This window comes from Equus przewalskii, chromosome 16 (genome assembly GCF_037783145.1).
Source record: "Equus przewalskii isolate Varuska chromosome 16, EquPr2, whole genome shotgun sequence".
Lineage (NCBI taxonomy): Eukaryota > Metazoa > Chordata > Mammalia > Perissodactyla > Equidae > Equus > Equus przewalskii.
Window position 1 is genome coordinate 78,076,998 of NC_091846.1, and position 25,638 is coordinate 78,102,635.

The 25,638-nt window shown below is 47.3% G+C and overlaps 2 protein-coding genes and 1 long non-coding RNA gene across 35 annotated transcripts in view; 2 read left to right on the forward strand and 1 right to left on the reverse strand.

Annotated features, from left to right (window-relative positions):
• CARS2 (cysteinyl-tRNA synthetase 2, mitochondrial) overlaps positions 1 to 10,446 on the reverse strand; it is a 67,789-nt gene extending 57,343 nt beyond the window's left edge. For 19 of the 32 annotated variants that reach the window (XR_011527930.1, XR_011527929.1, XR_011527928.1 and 16 more), the window contains exons 1-3: positions 6,240 to 6,544; positions 5,843 to 5,893; positions 2,245 to 2,362 (exon numbers count right to left, since the gene is read on the reverse strand). Coding sequence is in view for 28 of the 32 variants with exons in the window: in XM_070578517.1 (XP_070434618.1) it covers positions 2,245 to 2,362; positions 5,843 to 5,893; positions 6,240 to 6,451 (381 nt within the window). In the remaining 4 variants the exon portion in view is untranslated. Of the gene's footprint in view, positions 1 to 2,244; positions 2,363 to 5,842; positions 5,894 to 6,118; positions 6,556 to 9,210 lie in introns of those variants that run through there. The other 13 variants (XM_070578505.1, XM_070578515.1, XM_070578521.1 and 10 more) reach the window with 9 other exon arrangements.
• Positions 10,149 to 16,829, forward strand: ING1 (inhibitor of growth family member 1). Of its 2 annotated transcripts, none has more exons than XM_070578529.1 (2): positions 10,149 to 10,537; positions 15,868 to 16,829. In XM_070578529.1, the coding sequence occupies exons 1-2, from the start codon at positions 10,387 to 10,389 to the stop codon at positions 16,569 to 16,571; spliced, it is 855 nt and encodes a 284-aa protein (XP_070434630.1). In that variant the 5' UTR covers positions 10,149 to 10,386; the 3' UTR covers positions 16,572 to 16,829. The 2 variants fall into 2 exon arrangements, with proteins under 2 accessions (XP_070434630.1, XP_070434631.1); XM_070578530.1 differs by lacking the exon at positions 10,149 to 10,537 and adding an exon at positions 11,354 to 11,684.
• Positions 16,830 to 22,703: 5,874 nt separating this feature from the next.
• Positions 22,704 to 25,391, forward strand: LOC139076360 (uncharacterized). Its single transcript, XR_011527931.1, has 3 exons — positions 22,704 to 22,922; positions 23,865 to 24,747; positions 24,876 to 25,391. It is a non-coding gene; the product is annotated as an uncharacterized lncRNA (long non-coding RNA).
• The last annotated feature ends 247 nt before the right edge of the window (positions 25,392 to 25,638 follow it).

A 25,638-nucleotide genomic window follows, 5' to 3' on the forward strand; every position in this document is an offset into this window, starting at 1 on the left:
GGTTTTTCTGTAAATTAGATAACTTAACAGTCATTTCTAGATCTTTAGAGATAATGGTTAAGGTTGCTAATTATAAAAGGCAGAAGAGGTGAACCTTCGAAAGTAGAGTTTTTAAAAAATAACTATAATATTTAATTTAAGCCCTCAGTTAGGATTTTCCCCCAAAACTTCCTCTAAATGCCACATGAGAAATAAGCAAAGTACTCTGTTCACTTAACAAATGAGAAAATTACAGAACTAGAACAAATAATTCTCACATTTATATAGAACCACAAGAGAGCCCGAATAGCCAAAGCAATCTGAAGAAAGAACAAAGCTGGAGGTATCACGCTCCCTGATTTCAAACTATACTGCAAAGCTATAGCAATCAAAACAGAATGGTACTGGCACAAAAACAAACACACAGATCAATGGAGCAGAACACAGAGCCGAGAAACAAACCCATGCAGGTATAGTCAATTAATCTATGAGAGAGGAGGCAAGAACGTGGGGAAAAGACAGTCTCTTCAATAAATGCTGTTGGGAAAACCAGACAGCCACATGCAAAAGAATGAAACCAGACCACCATCTTACATCGCACACAAAAGTTGACTCAAATGGATTAAAGACTTAAATGAGAGACCTGAAACCATAAAACTCCTAGAAGAAAACACAGGCAGGAAGCTCTCTGATGTCACTCTTAGCAATGTTTCTTTGGATCTCTCTCCTCAGGCAAAGGCAACAAAAGCAAAACTAAACAAATGGGACTACATCAAACTAAAAAGCTTTTGCACAGTGAAGGAAACCATCAACAAAACAAAAAGGCAACCTACAAATGGGAGAAGACACTTGCAAATGATATATCGGATAAGGAGTTGATTTCCAAAATATATAAAGAAGTCATACAACTCAACAATAAAACTACAAACAATTGGATTAAAAAGTGGGCAGAGGACCTGAACACATTTTTCCAAAGACATACAGATGGCCAACAGGTACACGAAAAGATGCTCAACACCACTAATCACTAATCATTTCCTCAGGGAAATGTAAATCAAAACCACAGCGAGATATCACCTCACACCTGTCAGACTAACTATTATCAAAAAGAGATAATAAGTGTTGGCAAAGATGTGGAGAAAAGGGAACCTTCACGTACTGTTGGTGGGAATGTAAATGGATGCAGCAACTATGGAAAACAGTATGGAGGTTTCTTAAAATATTAAAAATGAAGGTACTATACAATCCAACAATTTCACTTCTGGGTATTTATTGGAAGAAAACAAAAACACTAATTTGAAGAGATATACGCATCCCCATGTTCACTGCAGCATTATTTACAATAGCCAAAATATGGAAGCACATAAGGGTCCATTGACAGATGAATGGAGAAAGAAGATACAGTATATATACACAATGGAATACTACTCAGCCATTAAAAAGAATAAAATCTTGCCATTTTCAACAAGGTGGAGGGACCTAGAGGGTATTATGCCAAGTGAAATAAGTCAGAGAAAGACAAATGCGGTATCATCTGACTTATATGCGGAAATCTAAAAAACAAACGAACAAACAAAACGATACAGAAACAGATTCATACATACAGAGAACAAAGTGGTGGTCACCAGAGGGGAAGGCGTGAGGGGTGGGCGAAACAGGAGAAGGGATCCAGAGGTACAAACTTCCAGTTTTAAAGTAAATAAATCACAGGGGTTTAATGCAGCATAGGGAAGACAGTCAATACTACTGTAATGACATTGTATGGTGACAACGGTAGCTAGACTCAATGTGATGATCATTTCGTAATGTATGAAAACATCAAATCACTATGTTGTACACCTGAAACTAATGGAATACTGTATGTCAATTATGCTTCAATTAAAAATTAAATTAAAAAGTGAGAAAATGAAACCTCATAGGAGCCAAATTTCCTCAGCCCAAAGGTGGCCTTTCACCCCTCTCTGTAAAGAGGGAGTGAGGTGTGTGTTTACCTCGGAGGCTGAGGGGCCAGGGCAGGGATTACGGATGCAAGCCAGGATGCCACCACAGAGCGGGATGACTCTTTAAAGGCTTCGGTGACCAGAATTAAGTAGATCTTAACTTCCTTTACCAGGACAAACAGATTCCTCTGATAACCTGTTAGAATATACTCATTGGGCCGTGCGGGGACCCTAAGTACTGAGACACACAAATAAGAACCACCGTCACCTCGGGGTCAGCATACACATCAGTCAGGCCATCAATCCACGTAATCGTCTACCTTACCTCACGGGCTCTTCTGATTATTTTGTCATCCACGTCTGTAATTCCCATCACCATGATGATGTTGCAGCCAAAAACCCTGGTTAGGATCCTTCGAATTATATCAAATCTAACATAGGAACTGAAAGAAAAAAAATACATTAGGGCATCTTTAACACAGCATGTCATCATTGTGGTCTTTAAAAAAGAGCATGCTACGCTCCGCTTCAGGGGCCCAGGGTTTCACCAGGTAGGATCTGGGCACGGACATGGCACCGCTCATCAGGCCACACTAAGGCAGCATCCCACATGCCACAACCAGAAGGACCTACAACTAGAATATACAACTATGTACTGGGGGGCTTTGGGGAGAAGAATAAAGAAAAAAACAAGAAGACTGGCAACAGATGTTAGCTCAGGTGCCAATCTTTAAAAAGAAAAAAAAAAGAGTGCGTTACATTTTAACAGCTGCTGCCTAACTACAAGTGTGTGATACAACTGATAGCTCGAGGGCAGCTAGCTTTTACTGACTGGCCCACACTGGTCCTCTCAAGAAACTGGCAAGGGTATTGCCTCAATTTCAGGACACGATATTAGCATTTTTAATCTTAGAGCTGTTAAGTGCGTTTTCATCATTTAATTGTACAAAAATTCACTCGTAATGCGGTCTTACTGAGCAGTTAAAATACTGACAACTTTTACTGTTCTTGCTCATGTTCTAGAATAACTGTAATGTTTCACTAGGACGAAATAAAGGGGAACAACAACAAATCAAGAGAAGTGCATCCTATGAGAACTGTCTGAGAAGACCCCTCAGAAGCGTGTCCACATTGTGGAATATTAAAACCCAGCTCACTGACAGACCACACCGGGCTAACTTAGACTTGTAGAACCATTAAGATCTCAAGAACCTGGTTTCCCATAAGAGCAACCTTACAAATGCAGGTCAGCTAATCTCATACTTATCTCTGTCATCATACAGCCGCTCTGAATCTGACTTCATAAAGTCACTTTCCCTTGAAAACGAGCCTCATTATTGAACTCCTTGAACCTCCCACACTCACCCACTCCAAACACAGCTGAGCCCAAATCTCCCTTCTAGTAATGAAACGACCCCTGAAACTCCTTGTCAAGATATTTAACCTTTTCAGGTCTCAGGCTGCTCATTGATAAACTGGGCAAAATTCCGCTGTCCCACAGGGTTACTGGATGTGATCTCAGTGTCTGTGCAGCACACTTTCCAGCGAGCACGGGCTATTATTACCATTATTATCATTATGCCCTTCATTCATCTTGAGACTCTATGAGAAATGAGATTTAAGAGAAAAAGTTATCAGGAACTTAAAGTGAAAACAAGAGTAAAGTCACGCTTGGCCCAGACGGGCTCAAGGGCTGCAAGGCCCCAAGACGTGGAAGTGGCACCTCGGAAGCCCAGGTGCAGGCCCGGCTTGGCCCAGCTGCCTCGTCTATCACTTCCCAGCTGTGGGACCTGGGGCGGGTTCCATCAGCCCTCGGCAGTGCAGTGTCCCCATCTGTAACTTGGGGATGATAGCACCTCCACCTGGCATTGTTAGGAGCATGACACTGGCTGGTGTTGGTAAAGCACTGAGAACAGTGCCTGGCACACAGCAAGTGCTATCCGTGTCTGGAAGTATATGTCTTTTTACAATAGAGGCTGGTGCGGCTACCTGGGAGGGAAGCGGGGTGGGGGCAGGAGGCCATGAGCCTGAAGAGTAAGCAGGGACAGACCGTCAGGACCACGGAGATGTCCTGAGGATACTGGACCTTGCCTTAAGGGCAGTGGAGCCACGCCCGACCATCCCTGCCCCGAGACCTCACACCTGCTTCAGAAATCTTGTGGTACGCAGCGTGTCTACCTCGCAGGGGCATCGTGAACTGAATGACTCTTCTTGAGGAATGGGTTTCTCTCACCACCAAGACCTCCAGAGATGCTCTCCTCGAGTGGGGGGCTGGGGCAGGGAGTGATGAAGGGGGACCCAGAGGAGGCTTTGGGGTGTCGGTAACATGCTGTTTCTCTTTCTGAGACCAACTGGACACATATGATCTGTATTCTTTTCTGTATTTGTTTTGTTTTGTTTCTGCTGAGGAAGATTGTCCTTGAGCTGACATCTGTGCCAATCTTCCTCTATTTTGCATGCCGGTTGCCACCACAGCATGGCCACTGACATGGTCTTTTCTGGATTTGTAAGGGCAAATACGAACTGTAACTGAGAGGCCTGATTCTCCTGGCTGAAAATAAGGGAGCAGACTCTCCCTCACTCCCCCTTTCTTTCTGAATTTCCTCAGTCCTTTTAAAATGTGTGTAAATGTTTTTAACGGCTAAATAAGCCTCTCTCATCATTCTCCCAACTCAGCGAAGTGTCAAGGACCTGGGAGCCATCTCCCTCAAGTCACGGGGAAGGCAATGCTCTGTGACGGGAGATGGGCCGGACCTGTCACCTGACTCCAAACTGCCAACCTGCCTCAACTAGAGAGCTGTATCCACTTAGCTCTGCAGAAGAGCGGGATTTCTTTCCGTCTTTGCAATCCTTTTAGTGGGTTGCCTGTGACTGCATCCCATTCTGACTTAATACTCATTCAATAACAAAATTGTTTTCTCTTCTGCCTTTGTGGAAAGGTTTTCCAAGTGGAGGGATTTTTGTTTTTAATATTTCCCCAACATAGTTTATACTTCAATAAAGAGGTCATTTTTATAATTTTATAATAAAAGGCTTTTTATAGTTAATGGTAGGTTAGCCCAAAATGAAAAAAAATGATTCCTAGACCACTTATTTTGTTCTAACAAAACACAAGAAATGTTTGGACCTTGCCAGGTGATACATAATTTTGTAAAAAGTGTACTGAGTAAAGGTAGCTTTTTACTTTTAGGCTGGTCTGAAGAATAACAAGTTTAAAAGATGTACAAGAGAACACACAAAATATCAGGAAGAGTGGTAATTTTGACAAACGTATGAGGCAGTGGGGCTCATGGTTAGGAGGCTGAGAGAGCAAGCAGCTGGCAGTCGGCCATAGCAGGCTCCACCCCAGCTCCAGCCGTCCTAAACGTGGGACCTCAGGCATGTCCCTTATCCTCAACAACGTGGAGGCCTCACCACACGGCACGCTTTAGGCACTGTGCGAAGCAGGACTTCAAGCGCATTATTTCATAAAACTGAGAAGACTCAAAAAGATGGGTATATCATCCCCAACTCAAAGATGAAGAAACCACTACCGGAAGCAATAAAGGGGCTTGTCCAACGTTGGGCAGTAAATAAAAGGTGGGGGCCAGAAATAACTCCTGACCAGCTGACTCCAGGGCCCCTGCAAGGGCCTCATCTTGCTAAACCCACCAAGAAACACCTAATTCCAAAACAGGTCACTTTGCACTGCTTCTCACTGCCTCCCTGAGTTTCCTCACCCGTGAAATGGGTCTAAGTGCTTAGAACTGCTACAAGAACCAACTGAGACTGTAACACACACGCTTCCCACAATACCTGGAATACAGTCATTATTCAGCATTCTCAAGTTGTCACTTGAGAGATGGAAAAAACCTGCAAAAGGCTCTTTCTTTTCAAAATAAGTGGTTCCTTGAAGTGTGAGAATTCAAATTCAGGAAACTCACCAAGCATGGCCAAGGTGTGCATGATCGTAGACAGTTGGTCCACAGCTATACCTAGGAACAAAGTTAAAATCCACGTGAAACATATTGCAAGAAAGGACACCACATTCTGCTCTGATTATCATACAACCATGTCTTTCGTTTAAGTAACCACTTTTGGAGAATGCATAGCCGGGGTTCTAGAACTTGAATAGCTTAATTCACAGCCAAACCCTGTGAATTCACTGCGACTAACCTACAGCGTCTTTAAAGGTGGCTCCAATGTATTTTATTACTTACTAAGTGCTTTTCCGCCTGAGAAACCAACCCTGCTTTCAACAGCGCCGCGTCCTGGAAAACGCTCGGCGACAGTCCTTCTCGCCCCACCTCCCCCAGCACGCCCCCCATCCCCGGGGACTACCAGGAGGTGGCGTCCGCGCTGCCCACGATCAAGGGGTCCTTCCTCCGGGTGCGGCTGTTGTACACCTTGACCCCCGTGTCGTAGCCGGCAGGCTGCAGCCAGCCCTGCCCGTGCGCCTCCGACGCGGCCCGACGCGGCCCCGGGCCCAGACCCAGGCCCAACGCCGCCCGGAGAAGCGGGGCGCCCACGAGGGCCCCGCGCGAGCTCTGCATGACCGGCCCGCGGACGTCACGCGCGGCCGCCCGGGCGGCTCTGCAGCCCGCCAAGCCCTCGCTGGGAGGGGCCAGCGAGGCCACGCCCACCCGGAAGAGGGTTCGGCCCCGCCCATTCCGGAAGAAGACTCGGCCCCGGCCCGCCCGCCCCGGAAGAGGCGGTCAGGAAGCGGCGGTGGTCAGGGCAGAGGGCGAGGGCGGAGGCCTCTGGGGGAGGCGCGCTCTCCTGCCGGCGGGAGGGCTGGTGTCTTCGTCCTTGCAGACGCGGTACGAGCCATCCCCACCCGCGGCGTGCGGACCCGCTGCCCGCTCTTCGCCTGCGTGCGAAGCACGTTTCACCCCAGCGCTCACACGGCAAGTTTGCATCTCAACACACACCCAGAGCACGTTTGCACCCCAGGACGCACACGGCAAGCTTGCACTTCAACACACACCCAGAGCACGTCTGCACCCCAACACACACCAAGAGCACCTTTGCACCCCAGGACGCACACGGCAAGCTTGCACCTCAACACACACCCAGAGCACGTTTGCACTCCAACACACACTCTCCGGATGAAAGACCAAAGCTAGGAAACCGCTCACTCATCAAGTACCCGTAGTAGGAAATATCTATTTGGGATTCATTTTAAGGTTAAAAGTTCTATCGTGTTGTCTCTTGAGAACAAAAACATTCTGAATTGCGGTTTCAATGGGACTTTTTAAAGGCGAATTCACTTGAAGTTACTTTCAAATTATCTTGACAAACGTGCCCCTGTTGATATCTTGCAAAACACTGTCTCAAAAAAAGGAAAGAAATCCCCTTTGCTTTTGCAGTCTTCAAAATAGCAGAGGTTCCTCAATTCTTTTTTTGGTTTGTTTTGGTCGTTCTACTGAAAGCAAAGGTTTAAGTAGAGACAAACCAGTATGTTTCCAGGGCATTTAAAAGTTTTTTTCAAGATCCCTGGGGTCCAACTCTGCAATTCTGTTTCAAGCTAAACTGTAGTCTTATGTAAGTCAATGCACTAAAATGTTAGAACCTCTTATTCAGAATTAGGAGTCGCTGCATCAATGCTAAGCTTGTGCTCCTGACTACTTAAAGTTCTACTGGAGTATATTATCCCTTGCTCACTGCCTGCATACTTGTCTTGATGTTATTTTGTAACTGTCTCTTGTTTCTAGTACAATGTGTGTATTTCTCTCCCTGAGAACTTTAGATTGTAAATTCTTTTGAGTGTCTCGCTGTACTCAGCACTAAATTCACAAAAAGGGTGTTGAACTTTTGCTGAATTCATCTCTGATGAAATCTACCTGTTGGGTGGGTGGGAGGAAATTTTGGTAGTAAAATATCTGATAAAGCTCCGGTCCAGATATTAGATGTGCCAGTAAACTAAGAAAATAAACAAAAGCCTTGATAGTGTTCGTGAGAACACACAGAAATCAAGGAAAAAGCTAGAAGTTTTGAAAACAGACTTATTAACACTAAAGACCAAATCCTGCACATGAATCTGGATCGCTGGCATGTTTGTGTTGACCACAGAAAATCATGACTTTTAAATTAACAATGGTACCTTGTCTTCAGAAAACTGGTCTTGTAATGTGTTCAGCCCTTTGACTTATAGCAATCCTACCATTTCTTAAGTCTCGCAGGCATCATCAAAACAGTGATAAACATAACCCATTATTTAATGATGGTTAAAAATATGATTCCTTTTGCAGGTTGAAGATTAAGGTAAAGTAAAAGAGACCGGGAAGATTTATTAGCATATCTACCAAAAAAACCCAGAATCTGTTAATTTGAAGTGACTCCTCCTCCATCTAGGTCAGAACAAGGAAGTGTATTAAAATTAATGATTACAAAATATTTCGAATACCATTTCTTAGTCCTAAATGACAAGAACAAAAATAAGTTCTCAATATTACAATTTCTTTCAAGGCAAAATCTTGTAAATCTATAGTAGAATAGATAAAGTAACATACTCTTTAGGGCATTTCAAGTTTGAGATGAATGCGTTAGGATTTATTTTTTAAGCACTTCAAAACATAAAGAATTTTATGTTCATCTCTTATCTTTTACTTCCATAGGTTTGAGCATCTCCAGTTTAACTAGAGATATAATTTTAGAAAAAAAGCTTTAATATCTATTTTTGCAGCGCATTTCAAAGAGCAAAACTGAAACTACCAAGATTCTTTAATGTATCCTCAAAATTAAACAATTTTCCTTAGTGGCATATTTTAAATCCACAATCATAGTTAATTATGTTTTAGCTATTGGTCTTCTAACCTTGTTCAGAAAACTGTGAAGTCATCGGTATATATTTTAACAATTCTGTAAAGCTAATAAATAAAATATTTTCTTAGTTTTTATTCCAAGGGGGAAGTTAAATATCTAATAGAATGTAAGCTCCTTATTCACCACTGTATCCCAGTGCATAGAACAGCAGGTAGCAGCTCGTGGTGGGCACTCGCTAAGTATTTCTTGTGGAATGAATAAGATGCCTTTTTGTTTTATGCATCAGTGAAGTCCATGAAAACATGAGAAGAATCATTATTCGGATAGTATCGTGATTTTTTGAAAAGACAACCTAAGTCAAACTCTGGCTTGATTATCGTTGAAAGGGGCAAATGATTTCTAACCTTTATTCTTAAATTCAGATAAACACTACTCATTCCAGACCCAATTAATTCAAGAATTAAAAGAACCTCTTTCTTTCTTGCTATTGTAATTTAAAATTACTTATATGCTCTTAAGAGGAAAAGGCATAATGTTTCTTATTCACCTTTGTGCCTTCTTTCTGTTCTATTCCGTCTCATTTCCACATAATGTCATAGTGTTAGTCTTTTGTGCAGACTAGTGGCCAATAAATTTTATTGTATGAAATGAAATGAAACTTTACTCATCATTTGCTTTTAACTGAGCCGAGACTGGAAGAAGTGAGAATCTGTCAGTAAAATAACCACTTTCCCAAACATCAAAGTGAACGTTCTCCTTCTGTAGGTGGGGGAAGAGGAGGTTTAACAGTGAAGATCAAATCCATTTACTTCCAAGTGTAAATATTACTCGTCGTCTATCACCGCAGCAACGTTCCAATGTGAAGAATCCATTTCCAAAGACAGAACAGCTCCATTTAGTCTCATTTGCTGTACTGGCCTCCCTACGACAAGATGCCCTACAGATCGCCGGAATCAGACCCACTGCGGATAATCATCTAGATCACAGAAATTGGACTGGTCCAAATGTCACTGGATTACATACAGTCACTTAAAAATTCCCAGTGGTCTCGGTTGTCACAAGATCGTTTCGCTGCACATCCCGAATCCGAACCCCGGAACGCGCGCCGGCCTGAGCGGCGGTGTAACCGCTTTACGCGTAAGCGGTGAGACCGGGATGGCAGCGGGGCAATCCCGGCGGCCAGGCCGAACCGTGCACCTTAGCAAGAGGAAGAGAGGCAGAGCGCCGCCGGGCGCGGAGCTGCGGAGCCGTGACGAGGCGGGCCGGACGAACCGGCCGGGTCCGAGCGGCGCCCAGGCGCCCGCCCACCGCAGGGAGCGGGTCGGCGCGGGAAGCGGAGCGGAGCGGAGCGGGCGCGGGGCGGCCAGGATGCACGAGCCGGAGCGCAGCCCCGCGCCGCGCGGACAAAGGCGGGGCGAGGCCACGCCCCCGGGGCGGAGCCTCGGCCGGAAGGGGCGGGCCTGCGCGCGGGCCCGTCGCCTAGGCAACCGGATGGTGGGCGCCCGGGTTTTCAGAAAGTCCAGATCCGGAGAGTGGGGCGGGGAAGGGAGCGGCGGGGGAGGGGAGGGGCCGAGACAGCACGCGGAGAGACCCCGCGACCCCGGCGACCGCACGCCTGCCCCGCCCCCGTTTGGGTGGTCTTTCCAAGTCGGAGAGTGGACTTGAGAGCGGATGGCAGGGCACATGCGGGAAGGGGTCACGTCGCCCGCCCTCTGCGGGGGCCATGCCCGGCGAGCAGCTCCCCTCTCGGGCCCCTTTGTCTCCAAGCCGCTCGGCGCTTGGCTCCAGCCCGCGACACAAAGGGAGGGAGGTGACGACCGCGCAGGCGCGCGAGGCGCCGAGGCTGCTGGGAGTGGTGGTCCGGCCGCCGAATGGTAGGTCTCCCGCGCGGGCCGGCGGCCGCCCTGGCCGCATAAGTGCGCATGCTCCACCATTTCCGCCCTGCTCGGCCCGCCCTCCCCTCCGCCCACCCGGAGGACGCGGATTTCTAGTAGTAAGATCCCAGGAGGAGTCTCCCGCGCTCGCCCCGCCTCCTCTTCATCCTGATTGGGCCACCGAGGGGAGGGCGGAAAGCGGATTGGCTCTCGGAGTTGCCCGTCTGTTCTGGGCCGTACTTATGTCCCGCTGCACGGTGGGCCTGGGAGAGTGAGGGGATCAGTGGGGACACGGAGGTAGTGGCTTGGGTATGCGATGGTCTCGGAGGCCGCGGGCTCGCGGCCGCGTCCGTTCCGGCCGGATCTTCGGCGGGGCCGGCCGCCACCGCGCGTCCCCCGGCGGGCTTGCAGCGCCGCCCGCCAGGCTCTGCCTCCAAGTGCGAAACTCCTAGTAAAGTTTGTGCCTCGCGCGCCGCCCCCGCCCCCGCGACCCCCGCCCCCCGCCCCGGCAAAAGTGACAGACAAAGCCACACCCCCGCGCGGCCCGGCCGGTGAGGGGCGTGAATGCGGCGGGGGCGGGGCCCGCGGGGACGGGGCGCGGGCGGGGGGAGGGGGGGAACGGGGCGCATGCGCGGTGCGGGGCCCCGAATGTTTCCCAAGTGTTTGAAACTGGTATTTGGGTTTTCCACGTTGGACAAGTGCGGCGCGGCGGGCGGCGCGCGCCCCTTCCCGCGCTCGCTCGGCCCCGGCCCCGGCCCCTGCGCCGGGGTGCGCGCCCGCACGCCCGCCCGCGCCCGCCCCGCGCCCGCGGCCGCCGAGCGCCGGCCCGGCCCGCCAGGCGCCGGGTCCCCGGGCCCAGGCGGCGCGGCTCGCAGATGTAGCGGCGCGGGGCCGGCCGGAGGGGGGGCGCCGGCGGGCGGGAGCTTTGCATTTTGCAGCGCTGGGCTCCGAGGGGGCGGGGGCTGGAGGAAGCGGAAAGCCGCGCCGAGTCGCCGGGGACCTCGGTGAACCATGTTGAGCCCTGCCAACGGGGAGCAGATCCACCTGGTGAACTATGTGGAGGACTACCTGGACTCCATCGAGTCCCTGCCTTTCGACCTGCAGAGAAACGTCTCGCTGATGCGGGAGATCGACGCGAAATACCAAGGTACGGCGGGATGGATGGGCGGGGGCGGCCGCTCCATCCCCGCCGGTCGCGGCGCGCCGCGGGGCCGCGGGCCGTCCTGTTCCCCGCCCGGGGAGCTGCGGGCCCGCGGCGGCGGCCCTGGCAGGGCAGGAACAAAAGGTCTGGAGCGTCTTTGATTCGCCAAGGTCCTTGTGCGCGAAGCCCGGACACGGAGGAGGAAGGAGGAACGAGAGGTCTCAATGCCAGGCTGCGCGAGCAAAGCGCTCTTTGTAGTGAAGTGACGAGGCGGGGTGCTGCGGGGGAGGGGGCGCAGGGGGCGCAGGCTACGGCGCGGAGGGAGGGAGGGATGTGCGGCGGTCGCCAGGGCTGAGGGGTGCAGGGACGGGGCTGCGCGCAGGGCTGCTGGCGAGGGCGCTGCGGGCCAGGGGTCCCCCGGCCCTGCTCGCCATCCTCAGAGCCACCCCCACCCAGTCCCGAATATGAGTGTTACATAAAGTCCGGGGTCGGTACTGCGCTCGGTGTCCTCCCGGTCGCCCCCGCCCAGTCCCCCGGCCCTCCCGTGGTGCTGGACACCGAGTGAGGGCGACGCGGCCGGGTGTAGTTTGCGGAGGGCCAGGGCTTTATTCCGTGCGTGCGGTGAGGAAGGGGAGGACAGGGAGGGGAGGATGGGGCGAGGAAGTGGCCCATCTGTGCTGCGCTCGGGGGGCGCGGGCAAAGATTGTCGGCTTGGAGAGGAACATGGCAGAAGAGAGGACCTGTGGGTCGTTCGTTCTCTGCAGCCCTTGCCGCCCAGAGTGCCGGAGAGAGGCGGAGGGTTCGCGTCCGCTGGGAATTGTTGGCTGTTGGGGAAACTTTCCTGCCAGGTCAGGCCCGGCATTGGGGGCTGTGTTTGGAACGTGGATCGTCACTCGGAGTTTACTAATGTTTACAGGGCTGCGCAGCAGGGAAACGGAAGAGAGGGGGGAGGTGGAAAGCGACTGTTCGCCCCGAAGCCGATAGAGAACCCCTGCCGGGAAGGCGCCCCTGCGCGCTCTGCCCGAGGCTCGCCTTCGCAGCGACTTTTATAAGAGGCTCATTAGCATATTGCGAACGTTCCGCCTCGGCCTCCTTGTGATTGGCCGTGGCGTTGCCCATGGAATGTCCTTATCAATCTGCTGGTGAGCCATTGGCTGCTGGGCCGGGGCGGGGTGGGCCGTGCGCATTGACTGGCACGGCTCTCTGTTTCCGCTGCCTTCCTTTTTCGCTTTCGTAGAGGGGCGGGGAGGAGGGAGGAGGCCGAGTTGGTTTGAAGTCTTCTTGTTGCCCGGCCTCCAGCCTCGGCTTGGCCATTGGCGCTGCTGGGGCGGGCAGTGTTCTCTGGCCCTGCGCTGTGATTGGCGCTCCGCCTGGCCTCCGCGCTCCTGCTCGGCGGTGTCCATAGGCAGCGGCTTCCGGGGCGGGGCGCGCCGCCCCCTGGCCGCCTCCCCATTGGCGGGCACCGGCCCCGCCCCCGCTCTGGGGCCCGAACCGGCCACTTCCGGTCGCGGAGCAATGGCGGCGCCTGAGGCCCGCGGGCGAGGCTGCCGAGGCTTGCAGCCGCGACTTCCGAGGACGCAGCTCAGGGACGCGCGAGTCGGGGCCGCAGGTGGCCCCGGGCCGCCTCTATGCCGACCGGCGGCAGAAGCGTGAGTGACCGGGGCCGGGGACAGCCGGGCGGCGCCGCGGGTCCTGAGTGCGCTGGGCGCGGGGCTGTAACGGTAGCGGGCTGACTTAAAGGTCTCCACGGTCCGTCTGGAATTCGTCGTCACTAGCATTTAGGACATTTGAAGACGGCAAAGTTTATCTTTATAGTGTTGCAGCGCCCTCGTGCGCACACCCCGTAAGGGGGCTTCCCCCTGTCGTCCTGCCGCCTCGGAACCCGGGCATCTCCGGCGGGCTGAGCACTCGCCGCGGGGCCCGTTCGGGTCCTGCGGGGATGTAAGTCCCACCACGACCCCCACCCCAAGCGAGTGAGCCGGGAAGCCTGCACGTCCGTCATGGCCCTCGTCACGGCTCACCTGGGTGGGGCTCACTATAAAGGTTGAGGTCAATTAAGCTCTTACTTTTAAAGAACAACTGTGTTGCACGCGAAACTTGGTTAACGGTCTTTTGCTTAGGACGCATCAGTTGGAGATTAATTGATAAGGATGATTATAGTTAGTTTACCGATTTTAAATGGTATTTGAGGTTATTTTTGAATTCTTCAAAGTTATTTTTGCATTGTTTTTACATGTTATTTTTTAAATACTTACCCACCATGGAAGTTGGTTTCATAAAGAACTTCAGTGCAAGCCTTATGCAAAATTAAAATGCATTTCTAATAATCAGACAGATCTGATTAAATGTGGCTGCAGTCTCATTTAATCCTTAAATTGTTTTTGTGGTACCGTTGCTTTCCTACGTTGATGTCGGTGTGGAGCAGTTTTATTTTTAGAAGAAAGGGTCAGCAGCGTTTTGAGCTGATGGAGCCGAAGAAGCCGCGTGTCCCGGAGGATGCCCCCCTAGTTAGCTCTCATGGCGTTCCTGTTTAGAGATGCCTATGCGACAGTGCCTTCGGGACAGAGTACTTTGCTTGAGGCGCCTAAGTACATGCAATTGTGTTGGAAACAGAATTACTTCTTAGTAATTTTGTGATGGGGTGTTTCTTTCTTTCCCACAAGTGAGGCTTCTCATGTGTGTAAGCTTGCCTGTGATGTAAAAGAAGCTGTATGTTATTAAATTTTATGTTAGCTGTGTGATAGAATTGTTTTCTTTCCTATGAAATGCTAACATTGTCTTTAGAAATTTGGTTATTGATTAAACCAAATGATAACAGTTTTGTAATGTGCAACCCGTTTAAGAATAAATGGCAGAAACATATTTTAACATCTATGGAATAGAGCTTGGATTAAGTTGGGCATGGCTATTTATTTTCAAAATTAATTACTCTAAGAGATTATAAGACTATGGCATTCCTTCTTTCTGGTGGCACAGTCTACATTGTTCCTCTAGGAAGGTATGGTCAGAGCTATCTTTAGTTTAAGAATATAGCCTGGAAAATAACACAGCGTTTAGGTGACCTCAGTGTCGGCCGGAGTTCCTACGTTTTCTCTAGCGTTAGGTTTGTGCCTTACCACTCTTGAAATCTGGAAGGAGTGATGCTTACATTTTATACGTTTTTCCCCCCACATCACCTCACATACTTCCTAGTTGGAGAGCAGAATTGCCTTATTTTAAGAGACTGCAAAAGAGTTTCAGGAAAAAATCTGATACTATTTAGTTTAATGTAGCTGTTTGGGGAAGATGACTCTGGGAATTTTTATCTGTGTATTTAAATAGGTTTTTGGCCAGAATATTTACTTTTCTTATTTCAATCAGGTTATTTAACAGCTTTCATTTCTTGAGAACTTACCTAGTTACATTTGACAAATTACATGTTAAAATGACATACACTGTCTTCTAACCTGTCCAAGAAGGTTTAAATTTAGTACTGAGGGGTTTTTGTTTTTGATAATGTTTTAAAATCTGTTAACTTTCATAGATATGAATATGTTGTTGTGTTAAGCAATAAAAGCACAGGTAAAATCTGCCACCTGTATTTTAAAGCAAAGCTTATTGTGATAAACCATTCTTGTTTTCAGTAATACAGAGGAATAAAGTGCTAGGAGGAAAACAACGTGACTGAATAACCCAGGGCCTGGGTCACTAAATAGTATTTATAATATACATTCTCCACTTGATTAGGGTGTTGTAGACGTTGGTACATTGAAATAGAGAGAATAAAGGCCTTTAAATTATTCAAAAAATATTTGAGTAAAAACAGTGGAAATATAGGACATAGTCATTCATTTTATAGGAAAAAAAGTTTGGGCCCCAGCACTCCCCCTAAATTTGAACTTTTCCCCTTAATTGCCTATCCCAGGAGTGTTTGTTGCCCATGCTTCTGAATGCACTACAGAGTCCCTTGGGGAGCTCTGAGTGCCACTTGGCTAAATGGGAACCACGTTGACATTTGTATTTAGTTCCACGGATTTTTTTCAACAGGAAAAAAAGGTCTGCTAGAGAGGCCTGCAGGTTATAGGATTTTCATATAAGGAAGCCTTGCGTTCATCATTTCTGTCTTCTGCAATTACTTTTCTGTAGACTAGAGAATTAAATTAAAGGCTCAGTAGTGTTTATAGGTGTAATGCTTATGTTTCCTTTCCAGAAATCCTGAAGGAGCTAGATGACTATTATGAGAAGTTTAAACGTGAGACGGATGGCACCCAGAAGAGGCGAGTGCTGCACTGCATTCAGAGAGCCCTGATTCGGAGCCAGGAGCTAGGCGACGAGAAGATCCAGATTGTCAGTCAGATGGTGGAGCTGGTGGAGAACCGGACCAGGCAGGTGGACAGTCACGTGGAACTCTTTGAGGCGCATCAAGAGGTCAGTGACACCACCGGCCACAGTGGCAAAGCCGGCCAAGATAAGTCCAAGAACGAGACAATCACTCAGGCAGAAAAGCCCAATAACAAGAGGTCCCGGCGACAGCGCAACAACGAGAATCGAGAGAACGCAGCCAATAATCACGAGCACGATGACATCACCTCAGGAACACCTAAGGAGAAGAAAGCAAAAGCGTCCAAGAAGAAGAAGCGCTCCAAGGCCAAAGCGGAGAGGGAAGCGTCCCCCACAGACCTTCCCATCGACCCCAACGAGCCGACCTACTGCCTGTGCAATCAGGTCTCCTACGGGGAAATGATCGGCTGTGACAACGACGAGTGCCCCATCGAGTGGTTCCACTTCTCCTGCGTGGGACTGAATCATAAACCAAAGGGCAAGTGGTACTGTCCCAAATGTCGAGGGGAGAATGAGAAAACCATGGACAAAGCCCTGGAGAAGTCCAAAAAGGAGAGGGCTTACAACAGGTAGTTGGGGGACCTCGCTGAGCAGGGAGACAAGACGGGCCCGTGTATTTATTCCATCGCCACCTCTGGGGAGGCACAAGGACTGTACAGTGTATATTTTTAAAGAATGTTAGAAAAGCAGCCATTCCTTTTGTAGGGATGGCAGTGATTGTCTTTGCCTTTTGTTTTCATTGGTACACATGTGTAACAGGAAAGTGGTCTGTGGATCAGCATTTTAGAAACTGCAAATAGAGGTTTGAATTAAACACTCAAGTGAGTCTCAGACTGATTCTTCTTTTTTTCGGGTGGGGGATGACTTGGAAGCAATCTAACATATTAAATGTGGAAAGAAAAGATTTCATTTAGCTGCTATGTTATTTAATTTTTAAAAAATTAGCCAAGTTGCTAAAAATATAGCCCATAGTAAATTTGTTTCTTGCTATAATAGTGTATATCCATATAACAATTTAATGAAAAGGTTTAAAATTTGAAGATTATTTTTTAAAAAGATAAATGGCTAAATTTTACATGACAAACATTTTGTATACTGGTCCATTCCCCAAATGGTCATTTTTAAATGATTTGGTACATTTTTTATAAAACCAAATAGAAGTGGTCTAGTCATGGAACTTCAGGTTACGCTTTTGCTATCACACATCATAGTGTAGCTGTCTTTAGTTTATTTAAAGTGTATAAATGTACATTTCCAAGTGAACTTGCACTTGCTGTATTATAGTCAGAAGTGCAGCCAGATGCCATGGTGAAACCAAGATGTGTTTCCTGCTGTGTGCACGAGAGCTGTACAGATGTGACGTCAGGAGATGAATGAAACTTGGCCGGTTTGTTCCTCCAGCAGTACATTTAATTTTGACATAAGTAATTTTTAAGTGTTTGTCTTAAAAATTTGTACACCAGCAGTTTAAACAAAGCCTTAAGCAAATTTTGTATTATTGTTGTCACTTAATAATGAAGTAGAAGTTACCTAATTGCAAGCAAATCACTAAGTGTCAAAACAGAATATATATATATATAGATAGATGAGGAGCTGGGGATTCCTGCCTGCAGACGGAATCCAGTCATCATCTGCCTGTGTACTGCCTGTGAGCCAAGAGTGATCTTCACCTTGTTGAATGCTTAACAACTTAGAAGAAGATTCCTAGTTCATGACACATGAAAAGTATATGAAATTCAAATTTTAGTGTCCATTAATAAAGTGTTGGCATACAGCCATGCTCACTCGCTTACATATTGTCTGTGGCTGCTTTTGTACAATGGCAGAGTTGAATAGTTGGGACTGAGACCGGATGACCCCCACCCCCCAACCCTCAATTATTTATTTTCTGCCCCCATGCGGAAGAACTTTGCTGACCTCTGATTTAGACTGACCTCTTGCCTGATAACCTGTGTCCTTAATTGCCCACGTAGTGAAAAGGGTCAGCGGAGTTTCCATTTCTGAGTGATAGGTGGTTCACCTTAGGCGTACTATATTGGAGAAGGTTTGTTTCTCTCATAGTGTGTTTTACAGTCTATGAAGCTCCACAAGCAAGAGTTTAGTAACCGCTTAGCATCTAAGGATCATTATGGCATGTGTTTATTATAACTAACACAATAAGTTGTTTTCTGATTGTTCATTTGATAAACAATTATTGAGAACTTTCTTTGTAACAAATGTAAATTCCTGTTTTACAGTGAATTTCCATTATAGAGGGCTATTTGGTAGAGAAATGCAAATTGTAGTTGATGATACGTTAAAATGTGAACTTTTCGCTTATCAATACCTACAAACAGGCATTTACTTTCCAGCAAAACTCCAAAACATTTAAGAATCTTGAGTGCTTAAATTTGATAAGATTTACCTAAACACAAAAGTTGATTACATGAAAATAAGTTAAAATACTAGATAATCTAATGGCAATAAAAGTAGTTTAAAAGAATATTTGGTTAAAACTCTCTTTGCCAGTTTTCACTTCTATTTTAATTTGAGCTAATAATGAAAATTAAGTTATGAGACTAAAGACTGAATGGAACACAGTTGCTAATACCAGATTTCTTCGTATCTGTTCAGTTTCCGTGCAGACAGCTGTCGTGGAGACAAGCACAGGGGCCGCATCTTGCTGTTTTGTACCCCATCTTTGCCCCTTAGGGGTTTGGTAGTGAATAAACTGCTTAACTCTCGATCAATGGTTTTTCACTTTTAAAGTATCTGTTTCATCTAGGGTGATCCTGAAAAATAAAAGGTTCAGTGAGTAAGAGTCTAGCATGTAGTTAATCACATGCTGGATATTTTTTCCCTACCTTTAGTGAAATTTCCAGTGAAGACAAATGTCTAGGCGTTGTTTCTTTTAAATGTAGAACATTACAATGAGCTGGTGTGGACTGAGCAGGCATGGCACGGTGCTCCCGGGGCAGGGGACGTGCAGGGTGGCTCCGTGTCCTGAGAAGGACTGCTGCAGTGACAGGACCCCGGGGCCACCCACGTGGACATTGTGTGGTCATCTCCATACAGGGACCATCAGAGGCTGCGAGTGCTGAAGTAAGGAAGCGTTTGCCAAAGTCAAAGCCTTTTCATTACTGCTATGTGCTTATTTTAGAAAGAATAGGTATTTACTTGAAATAACTTTTTGTATCTCGTGGTCATATAGTTACAGTTCAGGGGAAAATGTAAGATGATAAACCTTTTCATTAGGCACAATTATTAATTTTTTGTCTCTGCACTCTTAAAGACATAATGGGCTTTTGCAGGAGGTCTGGCTCTTCTCCATTGATCTGTCTGATTGAGGATTCTTTGCAGTCATGGCATGTGTAGAACAAGGTTTTGTGGCTATTTTCTGTGTCCCTCTCCGTTTGTCTTGGAATCCATTCCTCCTTAATCTTGGGGGCCACGTGGTTTCGGGCGGTTTGGGAGGAAAGCTTCTGGATTTGTCTCATCTGGAGAAATTACTGCTGTTCTCCAGGCTCTTAGTTCTCGTTGCTCTCAGTTCCCATGTGTGTGGAGGGCTCAGGAAGAGAGTGGGAACGAGGTGTGTCGGGAGTCAAGGTGGCCTCTGCAGGTTTTTATGAGGAGCTTTGTTTCCAAATGTTTTAACTGTCCAGTTGTTTTCCTCACAAACCAAACACCAGTGTGCTGTGTCCTCTCCCCCCATAAAAAAGGGTGACTGCAAAGACGGTTTTAACTGGAGTGGAGAAAAGCAGTAAGTCCCTTCTCTTTCCTTGCCTCGACTGCTCTCTCTTACCTGATTTTGATCATCAAGATGGGATTGAGGGCCTGGCCCGGTGGCACAGCGGTTAAGTGCACACGTTCCGCTTCGGTGGCCCGGGTGCGGACACGGCACCACTTGTCAAGCCATGCTGTAGCAGGCGTCCCACATATAAAGTAGAGGAAGATGGGCACGGATGCTAGCTCAGGGCCAGTCTTCCTCAGCAAAAACAGGAGGATTGGCAGCAGTTAGCTCAGGGCTAATCTTCCTAAAAAAATTAAAAGATGGGATCCGTACTTTCTCAATTTACATTCCCTGATTAGAAAGAAGAGCATGCAGACTAACAGATTAAATCTTGACTTGTATTAGCAATGCTTCGTTAAACCAGAGTTTCTTTGTTTGGTAAGGAAAATTGGCCCTGAGCTAACATCTGTGCCAATCTTCCTCGTTTTGCTTGAGGAAGATTGTTGCTGAGCTAACATCTGTGGCCATCTTCTATTTCATATGTGGGATGCTGCCGTAGCATGGCTTGATGAGCATTGTGGGTAGGTCAGTGCCTGGGATCCAACCTATGAACCCTGGGCCTCCGAAGGGAGCGCGCAAACTCAACCACTATGCCACCCGGCCAGCCCCCAGAGTTTTTCTAGTAAACAAAACGCTTGTTTAAGCAAGTCAGCTTTAAAGTTATTCAACATCCCTGATATAAAATTAACAGCCACCATTTAACGTCAGCTGTGTGCTCACTCTGTGCTCGGTATTTTGTATACTTTGTGTTAACTCTTTGTAACAACCCTGTCATGTAGATGTTAGTATTCCTGGACAGGATGCCAAGACCCAAGTGACAGGACCTGATTCTCACCAGGCCATACTTCCCTCCCTTGGCTGAAAAACCTCCATCCTCATACCAGCATGCTGCACCAAGAGACCTGCCCAGTGGTCAGGGCCTGGCCCTGTTGGCCCGTACTGATCGAGGCCAGGAGCAGAGCTAAGTGTCTACAGTGATCTGTCTGGGTCCTCACTGCCCTGTGTGGTAGGGAATTACCTTCAACTTAGGACTGAGAAAACTCAAGAAGACCTAAGAAGTGCCTGGTCCAAGAGTGGAGCTGGAATAGGAACCCAAGGCAGGCACAGCCCAGGGTCTTCATTGCTGGGCTTCTTGCCTGAATGAAAGACCTGTGCTACCAAGTACCTCACATGCGCCTGCCTTTCCTCCAGGTGAACCAGTGCACCGTCCAAGCATGTTCCTTGTCGTGTCCTACCGTAAATTTCAGGATTGCATTTCACCCATAAGGTTGTAAGCGCTTTACCAGGGGCAGAGTGCTGTCATAGAATCAGCGTGAGATTTGAAGTCAGAGGTTTGAATCTGGACTAGTTTCCCATGTCCCTTTTCTCAGCCCCTGTCCTCGGGCACTGTGATAATATGTCAGTGATACATGTGGGATACCAGTTATAGTGTGTATCCCACAGCTAGCGGGATCAGCCCAGCTCATGCGTGTAAGTACTAAGCACCATACAAATGATTCGAGTAATATTTTTGGTCAGTTGTGGATTATTCTCTTTAACAGATGTGTTCTGAAAAATGGAATTGAGTTTCCTTACAGCTGGAGAGAAACAAGTCGAGTCCAGCCTAGAAGAAAGTGGCCCCTTCGTCTTTCATCCTGCATGAGAACTAAGTCTGCAGCTGCTTTTCCGTAAATGATTCTGTTTGTAGAACACAGAAGTAAGTAGAGAAATAAGAGTTTCTATTTTCAGCAGCAATCAAAGCCCACTAAACTTCTGTTGACTCACCTCTCGACTGAGTTTGAGTGGACAGAATATGAGTGCAGTCCGTTCCGTGTGGAGGTGAGGATACAGGCTCAGACTGATGGGGCCGCTCAGCAAGTTAGCGGGGCCGCCTTGCCTCCTTCTGGGATTGTTCCTCAGGGGCAGTGCCGTCCCGCTGCGTGTGCTCTTCCACGTGTGGGCAGTCGCTCTGCATGGAAAGCCAGAGGCCTTCAATAAAATGTGTCGAATAATAATAAATCTAAGAATCGACAAAGAACAAGACATTTTAAAACATTCTAAAGCATTAGAAGACATTCTTTTTTTTTTTTAGACTTTATTTTTCCTTTTTCTCCCAAAGTCCCCCAGTACATAGTTGTGTATTTTTAGTTGTGAATCCTTCTAGTTGTGGCATGTGGGATGCCGCCTCAGCATGGCTTGATGAGTGGTGCCATGTCCGCACCCAGGATCCGAACTGCAAAACTCTGGGCCTCCGAAGCAGAGCGCGAGAACTTAACCACTCAGCCCCGGTGCCGGCCCAAGAAGACATTCTTTTCTTTTTTTTTTTTAGGAAGATTAGCCCTGAGCTAACATCTGCTGCCAATCCTCCTCATTTTTTGCTGAGGAAGACTGGCCCTGAGCTAACATCCATGCCCATCTTCCTCTACTTTATATGTGGGACGCCTACCACAGCATGGCATGCCAAGCGGTGCCCTGTCCGGACCTGGGATCTGAACCGGCGAACCCCAGGCCAGCGAGAAGCGGAACATGCAAACTTAAGTGCTGTGCCACGGGGCTGGCCCCCTAGAAGACTTTCTAAACGTTCTATAATCACACCTAAAATGGAGTTTCAAATTGATTTGTGTGAAGGAAATATTTTTAGGATAAATGCATAGGCCATTAGAAATGCAATATTTCTAAATGATTCGTATTCGACAAATTGAATTCGGTTAGATTTTGATCAACCAATGCATTCAATATTTTCTATTATAAAATTTTATAAGAACAAATGCAAATAATTGTTCATAGGGTTTATTAACAATTTATCCATTTAAAAAGATGCTTAGAAATGGTTTGCTGTCTCCCAAATTTATTTTGCATGAGAAATTGCTTGATAAATATTTATGTTTCCTCTATTATTGTATTTAAGCATGTTTTTGTTGCAAGTAACAGTAACTGACTGACTATGCCGTAAGCAGAGATGGAAAAGATCAGAGACGTCTCGGGAAACCCAGGAGGCAGAGCAGCAGAGAGGCCAGGCAGCACGGCTTTCTCTTTGCAGCGTAGATGTGAGAAACGAGCGACGGGAGAAACAGTTTGGCCTCAGTGGAGACAGATCCACTTGGCATCAACTGTGGCCAAGGGGGCAGATGGCACGCTAGACGCTGAGCGGCTGCAAGCCTGGCTTGGACCATCAGGTACTATGTTTAGAGTAAAGCTTTCCATTTTTGAAGTCCTTGCCCTCATAGATGCCATGTTTAAAGTGGATCGTTATCCTGCCACCATGGCAACCAGATTGGATCCGGCTTCCTTCTTTCCCTGTGAGTTGGGATGTGCTCAGGGAATGGAAATTAACTTTTGCATTTTAAGAGTAAGTAAAAATTAGGTGGTGGTGAGGATCATAATTATTCCATGGTCAGCATACGTGATTTTTAACATATTTTTGATTCTTTGCACATTGATCTCCATAAACATGAAAAATTAAAAGTTGACTAGCAGTGAAATACTTGCAGGGCACAAACATCTGCCATAAAGTATCAGTTGGTTGGAGGTAATAACGCACAAGGATGAACTTCCCCAGCGTTCTTCCCCGCTCGTCAGTCAACACGAAAGACCAGCAAGGAGCGTTTCACTTTGCAAATTTTGAAACCTTATTTCTAGACTCGAGAACATCAACAGAAGTGAAAACTGGATTGAGCTCCAGAAGGGAAGGGTGAGAACAGAATGTGTGAGGACAATTATGAAACGGTTTGTGGGGTTTATTTATATTACTCTATATTTCAAACACGATCTGAACATTGACTGTACACTAAGCAATTATCATCATTTATCGAGCTCTGACAGGACGTATTGGTGTGGTGCAAATCTTAGATGAGGTTACAATTCCTGCCACGGAGTTTGCAGTGCAACCTAATCTTTGAAAAATATAAGACAACTAAATAGACCACAGAAGAGCAAATCTGATGATGCCAGCAAAGACTCGGAGTGGCAGGATTACTGTGATTACTGAGGCTGATGTCTCGAGGAAGCAAAAACATGGGCAGACTTACTAATTTTATTTCCTCTTTTACTCCTATAAGGTCTCTTTGTAGGAGGACTCTTCTGACAATTTTATTTATGTTTTTTAATATCTGGCATAGGGAAGAAGCCAACAAATGTCATTTCTGGTGAAGTCACGACAACGCAGTGTGCATGGGGTAAAAAATGGTTCCATCGCCAAGAGCGTTAAGTTGTGCTCGTCAATGAGGCAACTCGGACTTGACAGTTGAGGGTGTCAGGCCAACATTCCTTCAGTGCAGAAAGAGCGAGCAGAGGGTCAGCTGTAGAAGCAAAGGTGTAGACGATGAAATCAAATAGATGACGTGGAGAGACCCAGTGTGCTCAATCCACGGGAACCGCGAAGACCTTCTCGTCAGTGTGGGGGACTGAGCCCCACACGCTAAACATGCTGGACGAAATACACTGAGGGAAAAAGTTTTAAATACATCCCCAGGAGCACACACAGAAAGGAAAATCCCCAGGTGCCTAAGCCAAGGAAACCAGCATAAGAAGAGTCACCAGCTGCTGAAGAGGTGGGCAGGGGACCGAGGGCTGGCCAACCAAAATGCCCCCCTGCTGGCCACAGGGGTGAGTATAAGAATGTACAGTCTGAAGAAGGGCGGGTGCCCCAAGCTCGTCCCTACATATCTTTCCTGGAACTTTTTTCTGGAACTACCAGCACAATCACTTTTTCTCCCTCCACTGGAGCTGCTAAGCTGTGTGGATTTAGAGCTAGGATTCTGGGCATTGGCTTGTCCAGCATGTGGAGAAAGTCTGCTGGAAAATGGAGAGAAATATGGTCTCCTGAGGGCATTGTTTGAGCCCCTGAAGCCACATAAGCCCCTGGATCGGTCGATAATGCACGTCAATGAATCCTTTTGTTCCTAAGCTAGTTCAAGTTGGATTTGTATACTAACCCAATCAACCACCGCCTCCACTTCCCAATCCTGCTGACCTCCTCGAGAGAACAACTGTCAACAGTTGGTGAGTATCTATTTTTACAGATGTTTTTCTAGGAAATTATACACACTCTACTATGGTGGCTTTAAAGTCACAAATCTCACGCTTCTCCCGTCAAAGGTGGGGTCTGGTTTCCCTCCCATGGCCTCTAGGTGAAACTGCCCACCTGCCCTCACGAGGAAAATACAGCAGACGTGACGCCAAGACACTTCTGAGACGAGGATGGGCAAGGCAGCACAGCTTCTGACTGACCCCTGCTCTCCACAGATGCTCCCCTCTGGGACTCGGCCACCTGTGGAGACCAGACAGGTGCTCCTGCAACATCTTCAGCTGAGTCTCAGCTGGAAGCCAGCGCCAACCACCATTCACATGAGTGAGCAAGCCTGCAGGTGATTCCAGCCCCAGGGGACGCCGAGTGAGCACAGCCGAGCGTCCCCACCCAGCCCTGTGCAAGTCACCGATTCCTGAGCAAATTAATTTTGGGGCGGTTTGCTAGATAGCAGTAGATGACCAGAACCACGCTTATGCAGACATAGTTTGCTTTGATTTGCTTTTTATATAAACAGGATCATAGCCTATTGATCTTCAACTAGCTAATTTTTTTCGTGTGTAACACTTTGCCCTGGGGTTCTCTCCATGTCAACAAATAAAGATTAATTAGCGTATAATTAAGTACCGCAAATAATTTTGTCCTACAGATATGCCATAATTTACTTAAACACTCCTCTATTGAGCAACATTTAGACTGTTTCAACATTTTCCTTGTGGCAAACCATTCTAAGATGAATATCTTTATGTTGGTCTCATCATGCACATGTATGAGTATTTCTCTGTAATAGATACATGAAATGAAATTTTAGCAGAAAAGGTTTTCACACTTTATCTTTCTGCCAAATTGCTGAAAAAAGCTGTTCC

Excerpts from the sequence above, each read along its gene's own strand:
- ING1 (XM_070578529.1), top strand. The coding sequence starts at position 10,387 with ATGCCCGGCGAGCAGCTCCCCTCTCGGGCCCCTTTGTCTCCAAGCCGC. Across the intron at positions 10,538-15,867 it reads GGTGGTCCGGCCGCCGAATG|AAATCCTGAAGGAGCTAGAT; the intron begins GTAGGTCTCCCG and ends TTTCCTTTCCAG.